Consider the following 20478-nt stretch of genomic DNA (forward strand, 5'->3'; position numbering starts at 1 on the left):
CATGTTTCCAGTAAATGAACATGACTAACATGAGTGATGTATGGCCTCTGTTTCATGAATCCAGTTTTAGAACTCTGTTATGCCTTGGGTCAGACAAGAGCACTTAAAAATTTTGAATGAAATGCCTATCTGTTACTTGGAATGCCAAGAAGTTGGATGGAATTTTGCCTTGCCAAAAATCTTGTTAAGAAGTGGCAAGTGCCTTGAGGTTCCCAAAAACTACTTTTCCTTTTTTTTAAACAGTTAGCATTGCAAACTGTCCAAATGCATTGGCTTGTTCATGCACTAAACTACAGCGAGATTTATGCATGGCCAGAAACGAGTCATGTCCCAATGATTCACAAATTTCAGGAATAGAAGAATGCATGATTCTATACTGATGTTCTTATCTAAGTAAAACAGCCATTTCGCAAATGCATTAAAATTCTGGCCATTGGAAACAACAATTATGTATAATGAAAATTCTGAACAGTCGTATGGAACAGATTAGTGAATGGTGTGGTTGGTGGGATATGAGGCTGAACTCCAGTAAAACTAAAACTCTGTTGATTAGTAGGTCTCGTACTGTTTTTCCTCCGTACGAATGGAACTCTGCCAAATGAGTCTGAAGCTTCAACTATACTTGGCGTACCTTTTGACCCACATCTTACTTTTGAGAATCATTTAATGAAAGTGTCAGCAAAGGCCTCATGCAAGTTAGGTATTGTAAGTAAGGCCTCATATATTTGTACAGTAATAGTGATAAAGTCAGTGTAACCTGTTTTAGGTCATTTGTTCTTCCTTTACTAGAATACTGTTCTCAAGTGTGGATGGATGCCTCTGCCAGAGATTTGTCTCTTTTAGACGGAGTGGTTCGTGGTGGTAGGTTTGTTTCTTAACATTTGCATTTATGACTTGGACCATCGACGAATGGTCACTTGCTTGTCGATTTTTCATAAGTTGTATTTCAGTAGAGATTTTTCTCATTTATAATTGATCCCTAATCCCCTTTTCCTACCGAGAGCAACCATATTTGCTGAACATCAGCATCAATATGCAGTAGATTGTCTCGCCATCAGACTTCTCAGTTCCAGATGCCCTTTGTTTCTCACACCGTATGCTGTGGAACAGTCTCTCTGAGGATGTTGTGCAATTCGAACCTCAAAAGTTTGAGCGAAGATGTAACGCTTGACTACCCTAAGGCAATTCTCCTTGCATTTTATAATTTACTTATATGTTCATTTTTCATTTATTTATTTTTGTTAATTTATTTTTCTCTTCTAATAACTGATTTCTTCTTTATTTCCCATTGCCTTCTGCTACTTCTTGCAAATGAACACCATATTCTTTGGAAACTTGAAATTCAAGTCAGTGGCCCCTGCGGATTTGTTCCAAAGGAATATGGTTCATCTTCTGAATAATAATAATAATAATAATAATAATAATAATAATAATAATAATAATAATAATAAAAGTTCTTTAAAACTTTCCCTAATAAATTCAAGCCTTCGACCAACCAGGTTATATACGAAAAACCAATGTTAATCGAAATATGGGAATGTAAAGCACTGAACATTATTCTCATTCATCATTGTCTTTATTTATACATTTTCTCTCTTCATATTTAAAAGGATGATGATTATGCAATAATGACCTAAATTTACCCTATGTCAGCTGATGAAACAGATAGAAACTGAGTTTGGCCTAGATTAGAAATCATTATTTTTTTTTATGAAATGCTCATTAGCACTGGCTAGAGCTTGAAACTTCTATACAAAATGCAATTTAAAACACCTTTCGACATTTTATAAGCAAGAAATGCATATTTATGTGAAAATAGTGAATTACGAATAAAACATTAGAAATTTATTAGAACCTTGACCGCAGATTACTAACACGTTTTACTTACATACCATTTCCATCTTCGTTACTTTGCTTTTTTAACCTATATGAGTCCATTGCAGATCTATTTGTTTTCATTGATTTCTTATTTGCTTATTTATCTTTTTCGTCATCTAGTAATTCAGGCAATCACTGGAACCCGTCGAGAAATCAAACCAGCGATTTATGCAGGAATCCCACCCAAACATTATGGTAAACATTGGCTGATGCTTCAAGAATCGATATGTGAGGGGTGTCCCTGTTTTCGAGTGATTGCTGGGCGATGTTCGAGACGATTTATATCTCCCCGTGGAAGACTCGAAGCATGGCCATTTATCAGGGTGATTTATGATGTGGTGATGTACATTCTTCCACCAGCCGTTTGGAAACGTTGTGCGAGGTCGTCACGCGGAGTTTCTCTGAAGGAAATGATTAGAATCGGTAAATGAAAACCGAACGCGACATTGTTCGTGAGAAATTGTGGGTGAGCTTTATCGTTCTCATTGCTTAGACAGCAAGTTTTAAAAAATCGACAAATAAACTTGAAGTAGGACAGGCACAGGCAAAGAAACAGGTAATTGTATGTTCGGCCAGAGAAAATGATCACTGCGAAAATTCTTTGTGCAAAAGTGAACTGAAAAATAAACGTTAATCTTATAATCTTACAGAGTATCTATATGACAATTACTGTCCTGCCTAATTCTCAGAACAACATATACTGTATCAAGCAAGGGGGCATAGCTTCCTAATATTGCAAAGTAAATTTCAAGTCCGCCGTTTCCAAGTTTTATCCTTTTGTTTTCGAACAACTTCAAACTTCCCCAAAGCCGTATTTTTACTTCTTTATCTTTAAGGTACACGCACAGTTTCGCAGATAAATTCTGAATTTGCATAAACTAATGAATTAGAATAACATTAGTGGAAGACAAAGGAGGGGAGTAGATAGCTCGTTCTTATTGGATGTGAGTGAAGCGAATTGTGTGGAATAGATATACCCACTGATTTCATGAATGTTATTTTGCCACTAAAATTTACAGTACTTTCCGATGACACAGTATCATTTCACTTCAACTGCTTTTAGTATTTCGGTCTCTAGCATTTTACCATTTATATTATATATATATATATATATATATATATATATATATATATATATATATATATATATATACTAGCTGACCAACCTGGCACTTCTTAGGAGGAAAACTGAATGACAACCGATAAACTCTCTCTCTCTCTCTCTCTCTCTCTCTCTCTCTCTCTCTCTCTCTCTCTCCCTTTCCTGTTAAGAATATTGCTTCAATTACATTGCACAGTATTTTTGACATTTTATATTTCACCCCTTCTCACCACCCATTCCTATAGGGGCTGAACTTGGACTTAGAGGTCATAGGGAGCGTAACTATTCATCTCAGCGACCTTGAAAACTATGAATTAGACACTACTATCTGTCATTCATTTTTGATGTTTTATTTTTCACCCTTTCTCACCCCCCCCCACCCCTTCCTATTGGGTTGAACTTGGACTTAAAGGGCACTGGGAATGTCACAATTCATCTCAGCGACCTCGAAGACTATGGATTAGAGACTCATATCTGTCATTTTCGGTTATTTTTACATGTCACTCCCTATCCACCCCAACCCCCTTTGGTGCCAGTGATGTCTTACACCCACAGTAATCGTTTCCAGATAGTAAGTCATATGCACACCGAAATAAGGTATGATAACCCCACAGAGTTTATTGAGTTACTAAGTCTACAGGCAGAACCAGCTCCTTTTCAGGGAGGCCCTTCCAACCCCCATCCCCTTAGGTGCCCTTTGGTGCTAGTGATGCCTTACCCCCGCGATATTCTTTTCCAGATAGTAAGTTATATGTATACCAAGTTTGGTTGAAATTCCTCGGTGCATTATAAGAGTTATGCTAGAATATACACACACACATACATACATCCATTTATATATCTATATATACATTATATATATATATATATGTATATATATATACATACATACATACATACATACATACATACATATATATATATATATATGTATATATATATATATATATATATATATATATATATATATATATATATATATATATATATATATATATATATATATATATATCTGCTAATACTACGACACAAATAAGAAATTAATGATATTCATTTCACTATACTTCTGGGATAACTTACATCCAAAGGACATTTTACATCAAATAAATGCAGTTATCGTAATTGTGGTTAAGTATTTGAAACTACATACATACACACATGCATATACGCACTTTTATATACTTTTAGAGCATAGTTTTCCTCTTAAACAATTTTCGTTAAAAGCAATTGCTTAGTATCAATGAGTTTCTTGCGGAAATCTTCATAAAGTCATAGTTACGAAAAATACGCAGACTTCTTTCTTCCACCTACTGGTTTTTTGTCACGACAGCTGTTTTACCATTCTGAGGCATTTTCAGGCGACTACTGACTTACAATCTGGATTTACAACATGGTTATTTAAAAGATTGGAGAGAAGAATTCATAAATGATCTTTACTCCTGAGTGCTGATTGGTCGAGAGATTAAAAGCTTAACCATTTTGGATGGAAGCTTTGGGAACAAGAGCATGTTTGACAAGAAAAATAAAATTGTAAATATGTAGTTAAATAAATATTCAAAATACAGCACACTATGCTTAGTATTTCCTCAAATTTGTGTTTATAATTCAATAAAATCTTACATGTCTATTTGAAAATACAAAGAAATCAACTGCAAAAATAAATAAAATCTTATTATTTATGTATATGATGCATTTATAATACTTGTACTGGTGATTTTACTAATTGACAGATGACTGCATAGATACGTGCAAATGCTCTACACTAACTACGGCTCGATGTTCATGTTGGGCGGGGACTCAGGGACCTGGATAAGGATGTTACTTAGCCTTCGATGGGTGCTCTTGTGTCCCTGACGGGCACGGTGTGTCCGGCGGCAGGGGGCGCGCTGTCTGGTCCCTGCAGTAGGCTTCCCTTAAATATCCAACATGAGTCGGATCACATTATACTCTCCTCCTGCAGGAGGTGGAATACTCGAGCAAACATAATCAAATTTTATTCATTTTTGTGCTTTACTTTTTGTAATCTCAAACAGACGTGAGCTTTCACTGAATTATAAGCACAAATTTACGTGAATGCTAAGCACAATTTATTGAATTTTGAGTATTTATTTAGATATTTTAAATTTTACTTTTCTTGTCATACATGCTCTTTGTGCCCAAAGCTTCGATCGTAAATGCTTAATCTTTTAATCCGTCGGCTAATCAGTTGCGAGGCTCTATGAAATATATATATACATATACATACATATATATATATATATATATATATATATATATATATATATATATATATATATATATATATATATATATATATATATATATATATATATAAATAATTATATACAGTATATACAAAAGTGAATGTTTGTATGTTTGTAGCTTTGTGCGCTATAGAAATCAGGAGCAGCAAAAATTTGTCACGTGGCCATCATTTTACCCAACTTAGATGATAGGGTAGGTTTCAAACCCAATGCCCCTCTTTCCTTCCCCTTCCTCCATCCCCCTTCCCCTTTCCCCCATCCCCCTTCCCCCTTCCTTTTGTAATTTATGTGGTAACCGCTTGACCGATCTAGACAAAATTTGGCACGTGGAAATCATTTGACCCAACTTAGACAATAGGGTAGGTTTCAAACACGTACCCCTTCCCTTCCCTTCCCCTTCCCTTTCCCCTTCCCCTTCCTGCATCCCCCTTCCCCCTTCCCTTTGTAACTTATGTGGTAAACGCTTGACCGATCTACACAAAATTTGGCACGTGGCCATCATTTGACCCAACTTAGATAAAAGGTTTAAGAATAATACTTTTATCCATCATGTCCTTAAGAAGTAGAAATACTTTCTCTTAGTAACTGTCACTTTTAATGGTAACAAAAACACAATCCAGATCTAGCCTAAGTAAACGCAAGTAAAGTGAAGTAGATATGTAAAAAAATAAAATAGCAATCAGTAAAAAAACAAATTACAACGCACAAACAAGCAAAGGCAACCCGAACAAAACCTTGAGTCTGACGATAAGTTCTGCCGTGACTGACATTAAGAAACTCAAGAGACGAAACATCGCGGACGGTGCTCAAGCAAGGAACACGGATAACGATCAAATCTGACATCCGAGAAAATGTGTGTCCATTTTCTGAAAGTCTATTTCAACGACCAGCGCATCACGCAAGGGATGATATCGATTCTTACCACATAACGTAAATTCTGCAGGAATATGGACAACAGAGTCAGTATGAACTTGAATATCTCTTGATGGCTGAATAGTCAAAGTCAGCTCTTTATCATTACATCTAAGCTATAGGGTCAGGTCGAATCTTGGCCGCAGCAGATGCACTTATTTACTTTTATGGGGATGAGGTTGCTAGCCCAGATGCAGTTTTCTTTGATTCCTTGCAAACACAGTTGCCCATCTGCAGTTTCGTGAACTAGTGTGTCGTAGAGCGGGAGCAAACCGTGAACCTATCCAGCAGGAATCGAGAACTATACCACTTAGCTTTTAACATTTCCAGTAGTTGAAATATAGTTATTGAGGGACAAGAGATACCAGTAAGGACAAACAGACATACACACAAATGCATTTTTTCGCTGCATTGCTTTTTATGGATGGGGCCCATACAGCAACAGATCTCTGTCCTTTGATGCTGACATAACCCCTGTACCATGGCATTCCACAGACTTGTGCATGAACTTTCTTGGTAGAAGGACCAAACAAAAGAGCTACGAACTGTGTGTTCAGCTACACAGAAATTTTTTGTATAATTTAGCACCTATTGCCTTGCACTATGGATCGGTTTTAAGAAATGTAGTCTTTTGTTCACATTCATCATTTTTATATAGTGCAGTGCTCTTTTCTTTGTGGTGAAGTTTATTGAACACTCGTTCTACGCCTTCTTCTGAATACTATTGGTTTTAGTTACACCTCGGAAGGATAATTTCTACTCTAGTTTCCTTGAAAATTTCAAGGCTTTTAGTAGAAAGTGTATAAATAATAATATGAAATTAAGGAATTGAAAGATCATTGGGATTATTGCGACTGAAAAGTATCATTCACGCCATTTTAAGTTCAAACCTGTGCTAAATTAATTTGTAAAACTAACCAAATGCTGAATATATTTCTCGTTTTACTTATACTTTTACTAAAACAATATAAACCTCTTGCGTCAATCACCACAATTGTTGTGGCGTCGGTCTGCGGAAATCAATCAGCTCACAGCTCAGTAATATTTCCTTTCCATTATTTGTCTGCTACAAATATCAAATTATCTTTCAAAAGCCTACGGGACAAGGGACGCAAAAATAAAAAGAATGGAACTTAACTTAACATGAAGACTGAAGCTGAGAGCTAATTCCAAAGCTGGAGATTAGAGGGAAAGAAATTTTCATTGAGCCCTCCCGTGTGAGGGGTACTCATTTCCTCAGAGTAACCGCGCCTTGGCGATTGTTTGGAAGCTGCCTGGGTGAAGAGAGGGCTCTTTTCTCAGGCCAAAACAATGTTAAAAAGAAAAAGCGACTGCAGCGTTGCGAAACCAGATGACAGGCAGTTCATCAGAATATTTGTTTTACTCTAGGTATGTCGAAACAAGATAGCTTTATTATCCAATCATATCGCGGTGAATACATGTTTGCCATTTCTTCTCTGAAGTTCAGTACCGCACAGTTTTACAGAAATGTTGTTCCTGATGAGACCTAATACTGTAATTAATTTGTAGAAACATCAGAAGTTCAAACTTGGGCAAGTGCTTTCTTGTTGAGCAGAATAACGCGAGTCTCACTTCACAGTGAATTTTATATTTCTTATTAATTTTCCTTTGTCATTTATCTGTATTTTTGTGTTTGTTATTTCTTATTCATAGTTATTCTTTACTTCTATAGTTTCTTTTCTGTACTGGGCTTTCTTTCCTGTTGGAGCCCTTAGACTTGTAGCATTCGGCTTTATTCAACTAGTGTCGCAGCTTGCCTTGTAATAATAGTATTAATAATATTATGTATTTAGGCTTCTATGCTTGAACTTCAGTCTCTTGATAGGATATTCTCACACCATCATTACATATTAAGTTGCCACAAAATTCGAATTCCCACCTTATTCAAGTATACAAACAACTTGATAGGATATATTAATGTAAATATAAACATTCATGCCTATGTATAAATATTAACAACACTAATGTCCTTTTATGAACAGTTTTGATAATGTATATCTAACGTACGTAATACCTAAAATAAGCATCCATTATTCTGTTTTACGTTTCAAATCCATTTAATCCATTTTTCATTGAACTTGAGCCTTTGCTATCCCAACCATTCCTTATCCTCTATGTAAAGACAATATCTTTCTTTATTTCATTTCTGAACAGACTGAAGACGAATACTTATACCATAATGAAAATTTCTTTGTCGATGACAAATTTAAATGAGTAGCTGTCAATGATACAGTGTGTCTAAATCATTCAATTACTCAGTAAATGCGATACACGGAGAAAACAAAGTGTATGTTGCAAATCTCCTGAGTCTACTCTCTTGCGCTAACTATATCCTTTGTATATAGAGAGAATATAGTTAGTGGCAAATATGGAACATTTTATGTTAAGGAAAAGGTAAGAAAGCTGATTAATTCAGAACTTAAAATTTTTTTTTAGGTTTTAAAACAAGCACTCATGACATTTTCACTTTGACTCTTGTATTCCTCCACTGCACTTTTGACTCTTACCTTCTACGTAGCCGTACTCGGCCCATCCATAAATAGGCCCACTGACTTCAATGAGAAGCAACACTAGGACGCCCGACAAGACAACGTTGAGGTTCAAGGGAGAAAAGGTCAGAGTATGTTCGTGAGGCGATGCGAATTTGACGTACCTGGTGGGTATAAAAACAAAACGAATGTTAAGGGCAATGAATGGATGATTTTTTAATAAACATAATTATTTATTTACATAGGTATACACACACGTATACTCTTAGATATTACGTTTACGCGAACACACGCTGTGCCAGCTTTGTTGCCACGTTTGGCGATTTAGAGTCCAGCTCGTTAGACAGTGCTGAGGTATGGTGACGTAGGTGTGATTGAGTGGCTCACTACTTTATGAAAATCACGTCTTAATAAGGGAAAGGTTCATCTGTTTGCAGGTAAATGTGACAGAAGAGATTGTGTTAAAATCATAGGGGCATGATTCTAGCAAGTGCAACAGGAATGTGTTTGATAGCATTTTACCTGGAAAGAGACTGTTAAAATCACAGGGGCATAATGCTAGCAAGTGCAACAGGAATGTGTTTGATAGCATTTTACCTGGAAAGAGGCTGTGTCAAAATCACTGGGGCATAAGGTTAGCAAGTGCAACAGGAAAGGAGTTTGATAGCATTTTACCGGGAAAGTGAAACACAAGATAAGAAAACGGATAGGGGAAGAGCAGTATGGATTTAGACAGGACAGACGGTATGTTTATTATTTGTTAGCTATGAAACGAATATCTGAGAAGTTTGAAAGTGAAGGGAAAAGCTGCATATGGTATACATTGACGTAAAAAATGGACAGAAATAGAGTGACGAAAGGCTGCTGCTTCAGATATTAAAGCATGGACAGTAATTAATGAAGAGAAGCTGTGGATATTAGTGAAAGAATTTGAATGCATTCATAAGAGGAGAGCAAAGTAAAGCTTTAAGGATAATGAATGAATCAACAAATAACTTTACTTTGCTTAGATTTCCTTCCACCTTTCTCCTCTTACAAATGTATTAAAATTCTTACACTAATATCCACAGTTTCTCTTCATTATTTACCGTCAATGCCGTAATATCTGAAGCAGCAGCCTTTCGTCACTCTATTTCTGTCCATTATGTATACATATACTGTACAGTATATGTATGTATATGTATATATATATATATATATATATATATATATATATATATATATATATATATATATATATATATATATATACTCATATATACTGTATATATCACTTTTGTGTGTGTGTGTGTGTTCCAGCATAACTCTGAAATGCACTGAGCAATTTCAACCAAACTTGGTGTGCACGCACATGACTTACCATCTGGAAAAGAATACTATGGGGTAAGACATCACTGGCACCAAATGGGGTCGGGGTGGGAAGATGGTTACTTGCAAAAAATAACCAAAACAACAGACATTAGTGTTTAATCCATAGTTTTCGAGGTCGCTGAGAGAATAGTGATACTTCCGATGCCATTTAAGTCCAATTTTAGACGCAGTAGGAAGGGGGTGAGAAGGGGTGGGGGTAAGAAGAGGGTGACATGTAAAAATAACTGAAATAAACAGATATTAGTGTCTAATGCATAGTTTTTGAGGTTGCTGAGATGAATGGTGACATTCCTGATGCCCTTTAAGTCCAAGTGCAGCCCTGATAGCAAGGGGGAATTCGAAGGGATGGGGGTGGGAAGGGGGTGACATTTAAAAATAATAGAAAATTATAGATATTAGTGTCTAATCCATAGTTTTCGAGGTCACTGAGATAAATGGTGACACTCCCAATGACCATTAAGTCCAAGTTCAGCCCTGATAGGAAGTGAGGGTTAAAAAGGTGTGGGGGTGGGAAGGGGGGTGCATGTAAAAATAACCAAAAACAAAAGATATTAGTGTCCAATCCATAGTTTTTGAGGTTGTTGAGATGAACAGTGACATTCCCAATGTAACTGAAGCACCTATCTTACCAGGAAAGGGAGAGAGTGAGAGGAAGTGAGAGAGAGAGAGTGAGAGAGAGTAGAGGGTATGTTAGGGAGGAGAGAGAGAGAGAGGGTGAGCGAGAGTTTATCGATTGTCATTCAGAGTTTTCCTGGGCAGCGGTGGGTCGGTCAGCTAGCATATTAATATATATCAATTGATATATATATATATATATATATATATATATATATATATATATATATATATATATATATATATATATATATATATATATATATATATATACATATATATATACACATATACATATATATATATTTTCATGATGTTGCCTTGTAATGTGTATATCCTCCCATAGTTTGATATATTTACTTTTCTATTTATCATGTGTTATGTATATAACAATAATAAATTGAAATATCGTATGTAGTGTAGTGTCCAATCTCAAAAGAGTTAGTAATTTAGATAACTTAACAGCGTAATTTAGAATTAATAATATCTTTCCTGGTAATAGCATATAGCAGGAGAGAGAGATTTGGGTTTAGACCAGATGTGCCATCTGTCACCAGTTAAGGTAAAGCAATGACAGGTCGGGAATAACAATCAAGTCATGTTGAGATTTCTGTGAAAGCTTTGTCCCATACAAGAAGACAAATGATTTGGTAATGTTACATACATGGCTCTGGTCATGTATGCCTTTTTGGGAGCATTGCACTGAAGCACATGGCAGTTGCATCATGTTTAAGATTGCATTGCTCTGATCATGTATTGTTCCGATTGTGTTCAAAATATTTTCCTTTAGTATCTCGTCCCCAAAATGTCTGAATGACGTTACTTGAGTGTTGCATGTGCTTCTGGAATCCAAAAATTTATTCATTCTAATTTCAGAGACCATCCAGTTTGGTTCTCTCTCTCTCTCTCTCTCTCTCTCTCTCTCTTCAAAAGAGAGTAATTTCAACGAAATATATTTGTGGTCACTGGTATTAAATATAGCTTTTGAGATCTGAATTTAGTAAAATTGTTTAATCGTAACAGCGCCAGACAAATAGTGTGTTTTGTAAATCGAAAGCAGCTGCATATCCTGTGATTTTACAAAGGTTTTCACAAGCTTCTGTAAGGTAAAGTGAATTTTACTTATTATTACCATGGTATAATAAGGTGTATTGAGAGAATTTTTGCCTTAGTGAAATTATTATTGATAAATCTTTTGTGTATTTTTGTATGTTCTTGTGTTTGCAATCTCTTGATTTTTTCACATGTTTTATGCTGGTGATTTAACATTCATTTATTTAGCATTTTAAATATTTCTTAACAATTTAACATTGCATATCTGATTTAATTTTCATTTGTTAAGATTTTCTGTTCAAATCTTGAATAATTCTTGATACTTTAAATTTTACTTGCTTAATCTAATTTCTTGATAAATTAATTTTGTGATTTAATTTTGTTTAATAATTTAATTCAAGTATTAATTAAATTTTATGTTATTTTCAAGTAGTAGTAAATTTTTCAGACTGTGAATTCTAATAATAAATTTTGAATTTAAAAATCAATTTTTGTATTTAAAATTTTAAAAAGAAAACAGTGTTTCATTTATTGACCACCAGTGAACAGGATTAATTGTGTGTGCATAAGGAAAAGTGATAAACATGTTTTGTTCCTTTAGTTTTGCTAAAGTGAATTAAGACCAGGGAAACAGTTAAAGTTGTTTGATGGAGTGATGGCCTTTTGCTCTTGCATATTTCTTGTTTAATTGTTGATACCTCACATTAGTCTTGATAAACTTAGTTTGATTTTTCATGTGATTAATGAGCTTTTTAAGGGATCACTATTACCTTTAGAGTACTCAGTCGTAATTCTTATTATTATGAGAGTTCGGGTATCTGGCCAAAGTAAGGAATATTTTTGAAATCTGTGATTAGTTGTGTAATAACCAGGTACTTGGAATGCATCGTGACAATATATGTATATATATATGTGTGTGTTTGTGTGTGTGTGTGTTTGTATTTGTATTCAGTGAAGGGAAGTGATGAGCACGATTATGATATAGAAGATAATGAGTAGAAAAGCAGTAACAGTCTTTGGAGAACTCATGTAGCGTTTCCTTTCTGCTATCATTTTTCTGATGATAGCAGATTATCATTAATATTATTTCAGTGTTTCATACATTTCGATATATGACGTACTGACATGACTGGAACGATTGATTATCTTATTTCAACTTGGAGGTACTACCCCCATTGTGAGTTGGAATAACGCACTACGAATAACAGTCCAGTTAATGGAGTTGCCACAACGGAATACCTCTAATTCATCATCTTTCGTCCCTTCTTTCTCTCTCTTCATTTTTTTTTTTATTTTTAGCTAGGCTACTGGCGCTTAGCAACAACTGTCCCATTGCTGTCTTGTTTAGGTCGTGGTAGGAGGCGTTTTCCCATTAGCTGAAACGTCCTTGAAAAGGTCAGCTACCGAGTTTAGACTCCTGTATTCCTGTTTCTTTCACGTTTCCCTTTTCATCCTGCAGGATTTGTTTATTATTATTGTTTTTATATTCATAATCGCGCTCATTTCTTCTCTCTCTCTCTCTCTCTCTCTCTCTCTCTCTCTCTCTCTCTCTCTCCTTGGATACATATTTGTATGTACACACACACACACACACACACACACACACACACACACACATATATATATATATATATATATATATATATATATATATATATATATATATATATATATATATACATACACGTGCGTGTTCAGTAAATCCTTGTATGTGTGTTCATAAAGGTCTTGCACCATATTCCTCATTATTCTATTGGTCTCGCATACGTTGATATTGCAAGCATTTATTTCTTTCATTATTTGATTATTAATAATCGCCATGACGATCCCTACCGCAAAATGCAATATGTATTTGACGAATTATTTCAGGGGTTGTGAGCGGGAAATTGATCATTAAATCTTTAATAGCTACAGGAGATACTATCTTTTGCATGTAACTAAATCCTTCTTGTCGTCTTAGCGACCTAAGGGGATGAACGAAGGACGCCCTTCTGTGTTAGCAGGGGTCCTTCGTGACACCAAAGGGTCGATATGAAATTGAGTAGGCTTAGGTGTTGTGGGAGGAAAGGACGGTAAAGGTGAACGCCAGTAGGCTCTTTCCGGAGGCTCTTTCTTGCTAAGGAGGCGATAGATGCTTCTACAGTAGCTAAAGTAAATTTGCTCAGGTTTTCATTAAAAGGAATGTAGGTCAAGGAGCGCCGTATGTAATTGATTCTCAAAAGTGCTACCGATGTCGTGAAAATGTGAATTTATTGCCTATGATGATTTCATAGTGACTGATAAAAATGGTACTTGTTATTTGAAAATTACCACGGTTATTAATTTCAATTTTACATTGGGACCTAACCCAAGACTCTCAAATGAAAGGAAAGGCGCCACCAACTTACCCAAACAAGTCATAAAAGAAGTGGGACCCTAAGTACTTGTACTGAACAAGAGGCTTTACCTGGGCATGATGCACACCTTTTATACCAGCGAGTTTTACTCCACTTCCCAGACCCACCAGCTACTCGATTGTCAAGTAGGAAGTCATTTCTCTTACACAAGTGACTGAGCTTTTAATAAACAATTAAAGAACGCTTGAGACTTACTGGTTACTCTTCTGAAGTCCCACAGCAAATGTCAGGACTTATTTTTCCCCCTATCAGGAATTTTGCTTAAGTAGGTTCCTAGAAAGCATACCCGTGTCATGATTTTGTGACGGCGTGCTCCTTTCTAGTGTCATCTCAAGCATGCAGTCAGCTCCGGATTTCCACTCCATCTGCAATTCATCTTTGTGCAATGAATGCTGACTAGCAAGAAATCAGAACTCAGGCTAAATATCTTAATCCCCAAAGCAAGGACGCAGAGAAAAAGATTAAAAAGCAGCACAGAGAAATCAATGTTCCACAGTTAGCTGACTAAAACTTGCACCGAAGAAGGCTGGTATACATACTGTATCAGCTCTTGGCTGAGGATATTGGATGAACAAGACCCTTTCTGACAACTCTTTCACATCACCCAACCAGCCCTTCCTTGGTCGTCCTCTCCTTCCTCATACTTTCGAGTTGTACACTCTTCATACCACCCAATCATCCCCCAGTCTTTCCACATGACCGAACTGTCTCAGAATATACTCATCCATCGTTTCATGAACGCTGATCTTCTTACCACACCTATTATGTCTCCATATTTTTCACCCTACCCTGCTGGTTAAGATAACTAAATTAACTATATTCTCGTTCATTTTGCACCATTCTTTTCTTCCACATTTGCAGGAATTGTCGTAATGATCTTTTCCTACCTAACTGCTAACTCGACCTTGTGTGATTTGGTAAGCTGCAAATGTGGATGTTATATTCTTCCATTTGATCCTTCATGATACTGCCATTAGTTAGACAACATAGGATATCGTTGGTTATTACTTCCTAAACGATGCCCTCAGCTACAGCAGTAGCATAGAGGCTATTAGATAACAGGAAATTTTGTGGAAATATTTACTATAGTGAGGCAACGGCGATAAACTTCTCAGAGAGCGGCGACGAGACGTCTGTTAATGGGTTACTATGATGCAAGATTCATGTGTGTGTGTTTTTTTTTTTTTTTTTTTTTAGGTAGACTGAGACATTTATGCTTAACATTTTCATTAATAGAATGTCAAAAAAGTGGTTTGAAAATTCACACAGCTAACATGAATGCCAATCGTAAGTTAGAAGCGCAAACATGGTAACAAATCAGGTTTGTATTAACCGATTCACCAAAAGCATATAAGCTTAGTTTTAGTTTATCTTTGTTAGGAAAATGTACAGCTATCAGTTTTCTGACTAAATGTTTTAAGTAAACTTCAGGGTCTGTTTTTGGGCCACAGTCATTCAACCTCAGCTGCAGTGAATAAAAGCAGAGGGTCTACCTGTGTTAAGTGTTGATAAACATTTTTTTTAATCTAAGTTCAACATATGTCAGAATGAAGAAAACATATACATCTTTTCGAAAATAATGTTGGTGGTTGTGGTTAAGTCTTGGTAGCTAGTAAAGAATTTGGTATCTGAAAGCAAATTAAAAAGTTAAAACATCAGTTGCAATATATCTAGAGATAGCCAACTGTGCAAAGTATGTTTATGGAAATCGTTGAATTACGAATGAGCGAAAAGTCTTGTCTGCATACATTTGGGGCATTTGCGAATAAGTAGGATCTCAAAGGACATGACAAAATCCAAAAATATTGGATAAGGAATTTAATTTGCTTAAAGAACTAATAAGATTAGTAACAAGTTAGTACGAAGAGTCATTCACTAAGGTCTTGGTCATGCGTTTGAGTTACGAAGTAAAGGCTTTTAATGTCTTATAAAGTATCGAGTATCGAAATATACCAAAATAACCTACTTTTGTTTCTTATAAATTAAGTCGGAAGCTGAAGGTAAGAAAAAACAAAAGACTGGTCGTGAGGAAAGATACAAAAAACTGTTAGAATATATTGATGATGTTGATGATTAAATAACAGACAAGCCATGCGGAACATCTAAGAGATTCAACAATATATAGAACTTCACGCGGCATCTTTGAAATCGCCCGAGTACAGAAACTTGGGTCAAACAAAATGAATTTATGCTTAATGCTTACCTCTCAACAGCAAGAACAGTCGTATACCACAGGCACAGGAGACAGAGTAGGTTAAGGAGGAACCCCTGAAGCTGACAGACCGAATCACTCGCTGGGTAGACGGCTGAAAAGGAAGGTCATAACTGCCATAAGTACAAGTAACTCATTCCAAAACATGAGGGTGTTTATTGCATGGAGATCCTTTTGCTTAGTCGATGCAGGCTTACCTAAATTCATATTTAGGAATGGAATTTCAATATAGCATATGCTTGTGGATAGAATGCATAAGATGAATTATCACACGCACATATTGATGGGGCATCTGTCTGTCTGTTTTGAATACTTTATTTTTATAAAATTGAAACCCGGCCCCTCTCCCCCTTTATGTCTGTGTGTCTGTTAGCCATTTTACCCTCTCTCCCGCTCCCTTTCCAAGCGCTTATTGTCTCAGTCACAAAGATACCCCCATTCCTTCTTAAAGATATAAGCCCATTAGCCAACTACTGTGTTTTCCAAATGAGTCTGGAAGAAATAGTTATTTTTCTTTTCGATGTCTCTTCAGTTTCCATTATGCAAATGAAGCTTCCTTGTACATAATTTTATAAAAATTACATTTTCGTTTAATGTAAGTGCTTTGATGAATATTAATATATAATACATGTATGTATATATATATATATATATATATATATATATATATATATATATATATATATATATTAAAAAAATTAAAGGGTCAGGTACCAGTGTAAAGAAATAGTCTCTAACGTATTTATACGAGTGAGACCATTTATTTCAAACCGATATGATTCAAACACGCAATGTATAAATATATATATAAATATATGTATATGTATGTATATATATATATATATATATATATATATATATATATATATATATATATATATATATATATATATATATATATATATATATATATATATATATATATATATATATATATATATATATTCATATTCATCAAAAGCACTTACATTGAACGAAAATGTAATTTTTATAAAATTATGTACAAGGAAGCTTCATTTGCATAATGGAAATTTAGGAGACATCAAAAAGAAAAACTATTTCTTCCAGACTCATTTGGAAAACACAGTAGTTGGCTAATGGGCTTTTATCTTTAAGAAGGAATGGAGGCATCTTTATGACTGAGACAATAATATATATATATATATATATATATATATATATATATATATATATATATATATATATATATATGTGTGTGTGTGTGTGTGTATGTATATATATATGCATATATACTGTATATATATATATATATATATATATATATATATATATATATATATATATATATATATATATATATAAATACAAAGATACGGACACACATACATATATACATATATACAGTATATGCCAGGTGTTTCGAAATTAGAGGCCCCCCTCCACAGAACAAATGGAAAGTTATGAAGTTTTTTGCTATAGCCTATCACCAAGTACATCATTTTAAGTTTCTATTAAGCTATTTTTCATTTTACATTTCTTGTATTTTCAGACTGAGTGATGGAGTTAGATACAGCCATGGCTAATGACTCGGAGGAAATCAGATGGATTGACCGAATCCGGGCTATAACCTTCAGAGAGGCCAGGGATGTTGTTGCATCCTTCATTTCACGTTCCTGGATAGCTAAATACATTAAAAGAGATTAATCCTTTGTTAAAAGAAACTGGAACAAAAATCCATATGACTGTCATCGCGAAAAGAGTGAGAATCTTGGAAGGCCTGAAGTCCTTTCTCAGGAGTCAAAAGACACCATAGCTGAGGCAGTGGGTAGACCAAGGAAGTCTTTACATAAATTGGCACTTGAACTAGAAACAAGAAGGGGAAAGAAGAGAAGTTATAGTGCTGTATATCGTGAGTTGAAAAAATCTGGTATCAAGCCATTTCATGTTATCAGCAAGCCCAACATCACTCCGCAACAGAGAGAACACCGTGCATGGTTTTGTGGTTCATTTCTTAAAGATTGGGATGAAGCTGACTTTCTCCATGTTGCCACATCAGATGAATTCTTCATTTACACAGTCAGGAAGCCAAATCATAAAAATGACATCATTTGGGCTGCAAAGTTGGATGATATCAGCGATGACGTGCACTATCGCCAAGTTGTGAAATTTCCTGAATGTTTGGGAATTTTTCTCTGTTTCACAGCCAAATGGTTAATGTGGATCATCAAAGAAAAAGGACAGTCATGGAATGGCGAATACTTCAGAGAAACTGTGCTTACTGGTGGAGTATTTCCTTTCCTCAAAGATCCTGAAAATGTGTTATCTGTTGAAGAAGTCACATTTTTGCATGATAAGGCACCATGTTTCAAGGCTCTTCAGACACAGGAGCTGCTTCGAAACAGTGGTATCGATTTCTTCTCGTCAAGTTAATTTCCAGGTAGCTCCCTGACCTTAATGTGTGTGAAAACATTGGTAGTATCTTAAAGGATCGTGTGAACTATGATGGTATGGCAAGCCTCGACGACCTGCGAAGAGAGGTGACCGAAGTGCTCAGGGAAATGGAGTTTGAGTCTCAGCTTTTTTGCGATTTGCTGAAATCATACCCCTCAAGAATGCAGGCTGTGGTACGGGCAGATGGAGGCCACACAAAATATTAAACACTCAGAGAGAAACTTAAATAAATACCTGTTCTGAATTACTTTTTTTTTTTGTCCATATCAATTTTAGTTTATGCTGTAGGGGTGGGGCTCTAATTTCGAAACACCCTATATATATACATATATATATATATATATATATATATATATATATATATATATATATATATATATATATATATATATATATATATATATATATATATATATTATTCGTTGTTAGTCACATTCAGGAAGTTCTTTCTAAATGTACCATGAAGTAAAGAACTCAACCCAAGATAGTGCAAATCCTTGGTGCCAAGCATTGGTACATCCTGAGAAGAACGAGGTGCAACAAGAAAGGAAAAAAGTTGGTTGAAGAATTCTGATAAATCTCATTTACCTAGTGGTCTCGGAAGGGAAATGTTCGTATTTCTTATAATTTTTTGGTAAAAATTGGGAAATCCTATTGTATAAGAGTTTAAAAAATTTGCATTAAAAAGTCTGTGCATTTCAATTTGTTAATGCTGCAAATACAAATAAATAGCATGTGCGTACATACAAAGAATAGTAAGTTGCATAATATAGAAACGTCTACTGAGGAATAGTATTTCATAAAAATGCTTCAGAATTTCCGCGAGATGTTGAAAACCATAGAGAGAACAACAAAAGTTCTTTAATCTTTTCATTTTGTTCACAAGTATTCACGCATATGCAACCACACTCAAAGATAGGCACCGGTTGGGGAATAGATTGTAGGATATATATTTTTTTTAAAAAACGTTTGGAAAAACAATTTCCGTTCACAAGGTCTCCAGAGACCTAAGGAAGCGGTCTTAAATTCAGTAGCTTGTCGTTTCGTAAATTACCGTGAGAACGCAGCATCTGTGAGGCAGAGGAAATTTTTGTTTTCATTATTCCCGTTTTTCCGCTCGGTATTTTTTGTAACTCAGAAACTAAACAGGTTTTTTTATATCTCATGTATGCTTTTGCACCCATACAGTGTTTGTGCTTCAATAATTTTCAGTATGGAATCAAAATTGGAAACTTTCAGTGATTTTCAGTTCAGTTCGATGAAGCCTGGTTTTCCAGTAAACTTGAACCTTAATCCCTGTACATTATAATCCGCTGTGTTTGTACCTCATTTTGTTTCCTCGCGTTTGAACATTATATGGTAATAATTTATCTTTATATATAACAAAATGAAGATTGCAAGTCTATGTAAGTTACTACAATACTTCCACAATCAGACTTCCGAAGCTTTTACAAAACCGAGAAACTTTTCTCTTCAAAGAAAACTAAGTAATTGCGGTTAGGCAAGATTCCCTGTCTTTCTGAGTATCTATCCCGCTACTTATTCTGTCCGAGCAATCTTAGATGCAATATATGAGTTACCTTACCTCATAGCTCATTCAGGTACAGCTTCGGTCTTTTTTAAAGGTAAGTCTATACTGAATGGCCGTTTTGTGAACGAAAGTTTTTTAATGGGTTATCTAAGAAATGGCCCCGTTCCCCAGTGAGTCTATTCCCTGTTATATCCTTTAATTTTTCAAAATATGAAATCCATT

At 35.1% G+C, this 20478-nt stretch overlaps 1 protein-coding gene and 1 long non-coding RNA gene across 4 annotated transcripts in view; one reads left to right on the forward strand and one right to left on the reverse strand.

The window, feature by feature from the left end:
- The window catches only part of LOC136828721 (uncharacterized), a 207757-nt gene that overhangs the window by 69086 nt on the left and 118193 nt on the right, over window positions 1-20478 (forward strand). The gene's annotated exons all lie outside the window — the stretch shown is intronic.
- Window positions 1-20478, reverse strand: part of LOC136828719 (uracil nucleotide/cysteinyl leukotriene receptor-like) — a 145690-nt gene that overhangs the window by 25344 nt on the left and 99868 nt on the right. For all 3 annotated transcript variants that reach the window (XM_067086870.1, XM_067086869.1, XM_067086871.1), the window contains 2 exons: window positions 16305-16407; window positions 8685-8830 (listed from right to left, as the gene is read on the reverse strand). In XM_067086870.1, the coding sequence (XP_066942971.1) occupies window positions 8685-8830; window positions 16305-16407 (249 nt within the window). The remainder of the gene's footprint in view (window positions 1-8684; window positions 8831-16304; window positions 16408-20478) is intronic.

This window comes from Macrobrachium rosenbergii, chromosome 43 (assembly GCF_040412425.1).
Source record: "Macrobrachium rosenbergii isolate ZJJX-2024 chromosome 43, ASM4041242v1, whole genome shotgun sequence".
NCBI lineage: Eukaryota > Metazoa > Arthropoda > Malacostraca > Decapoda > Palaemonidae > Macrobrachium > Macrobrachium rosenbergii.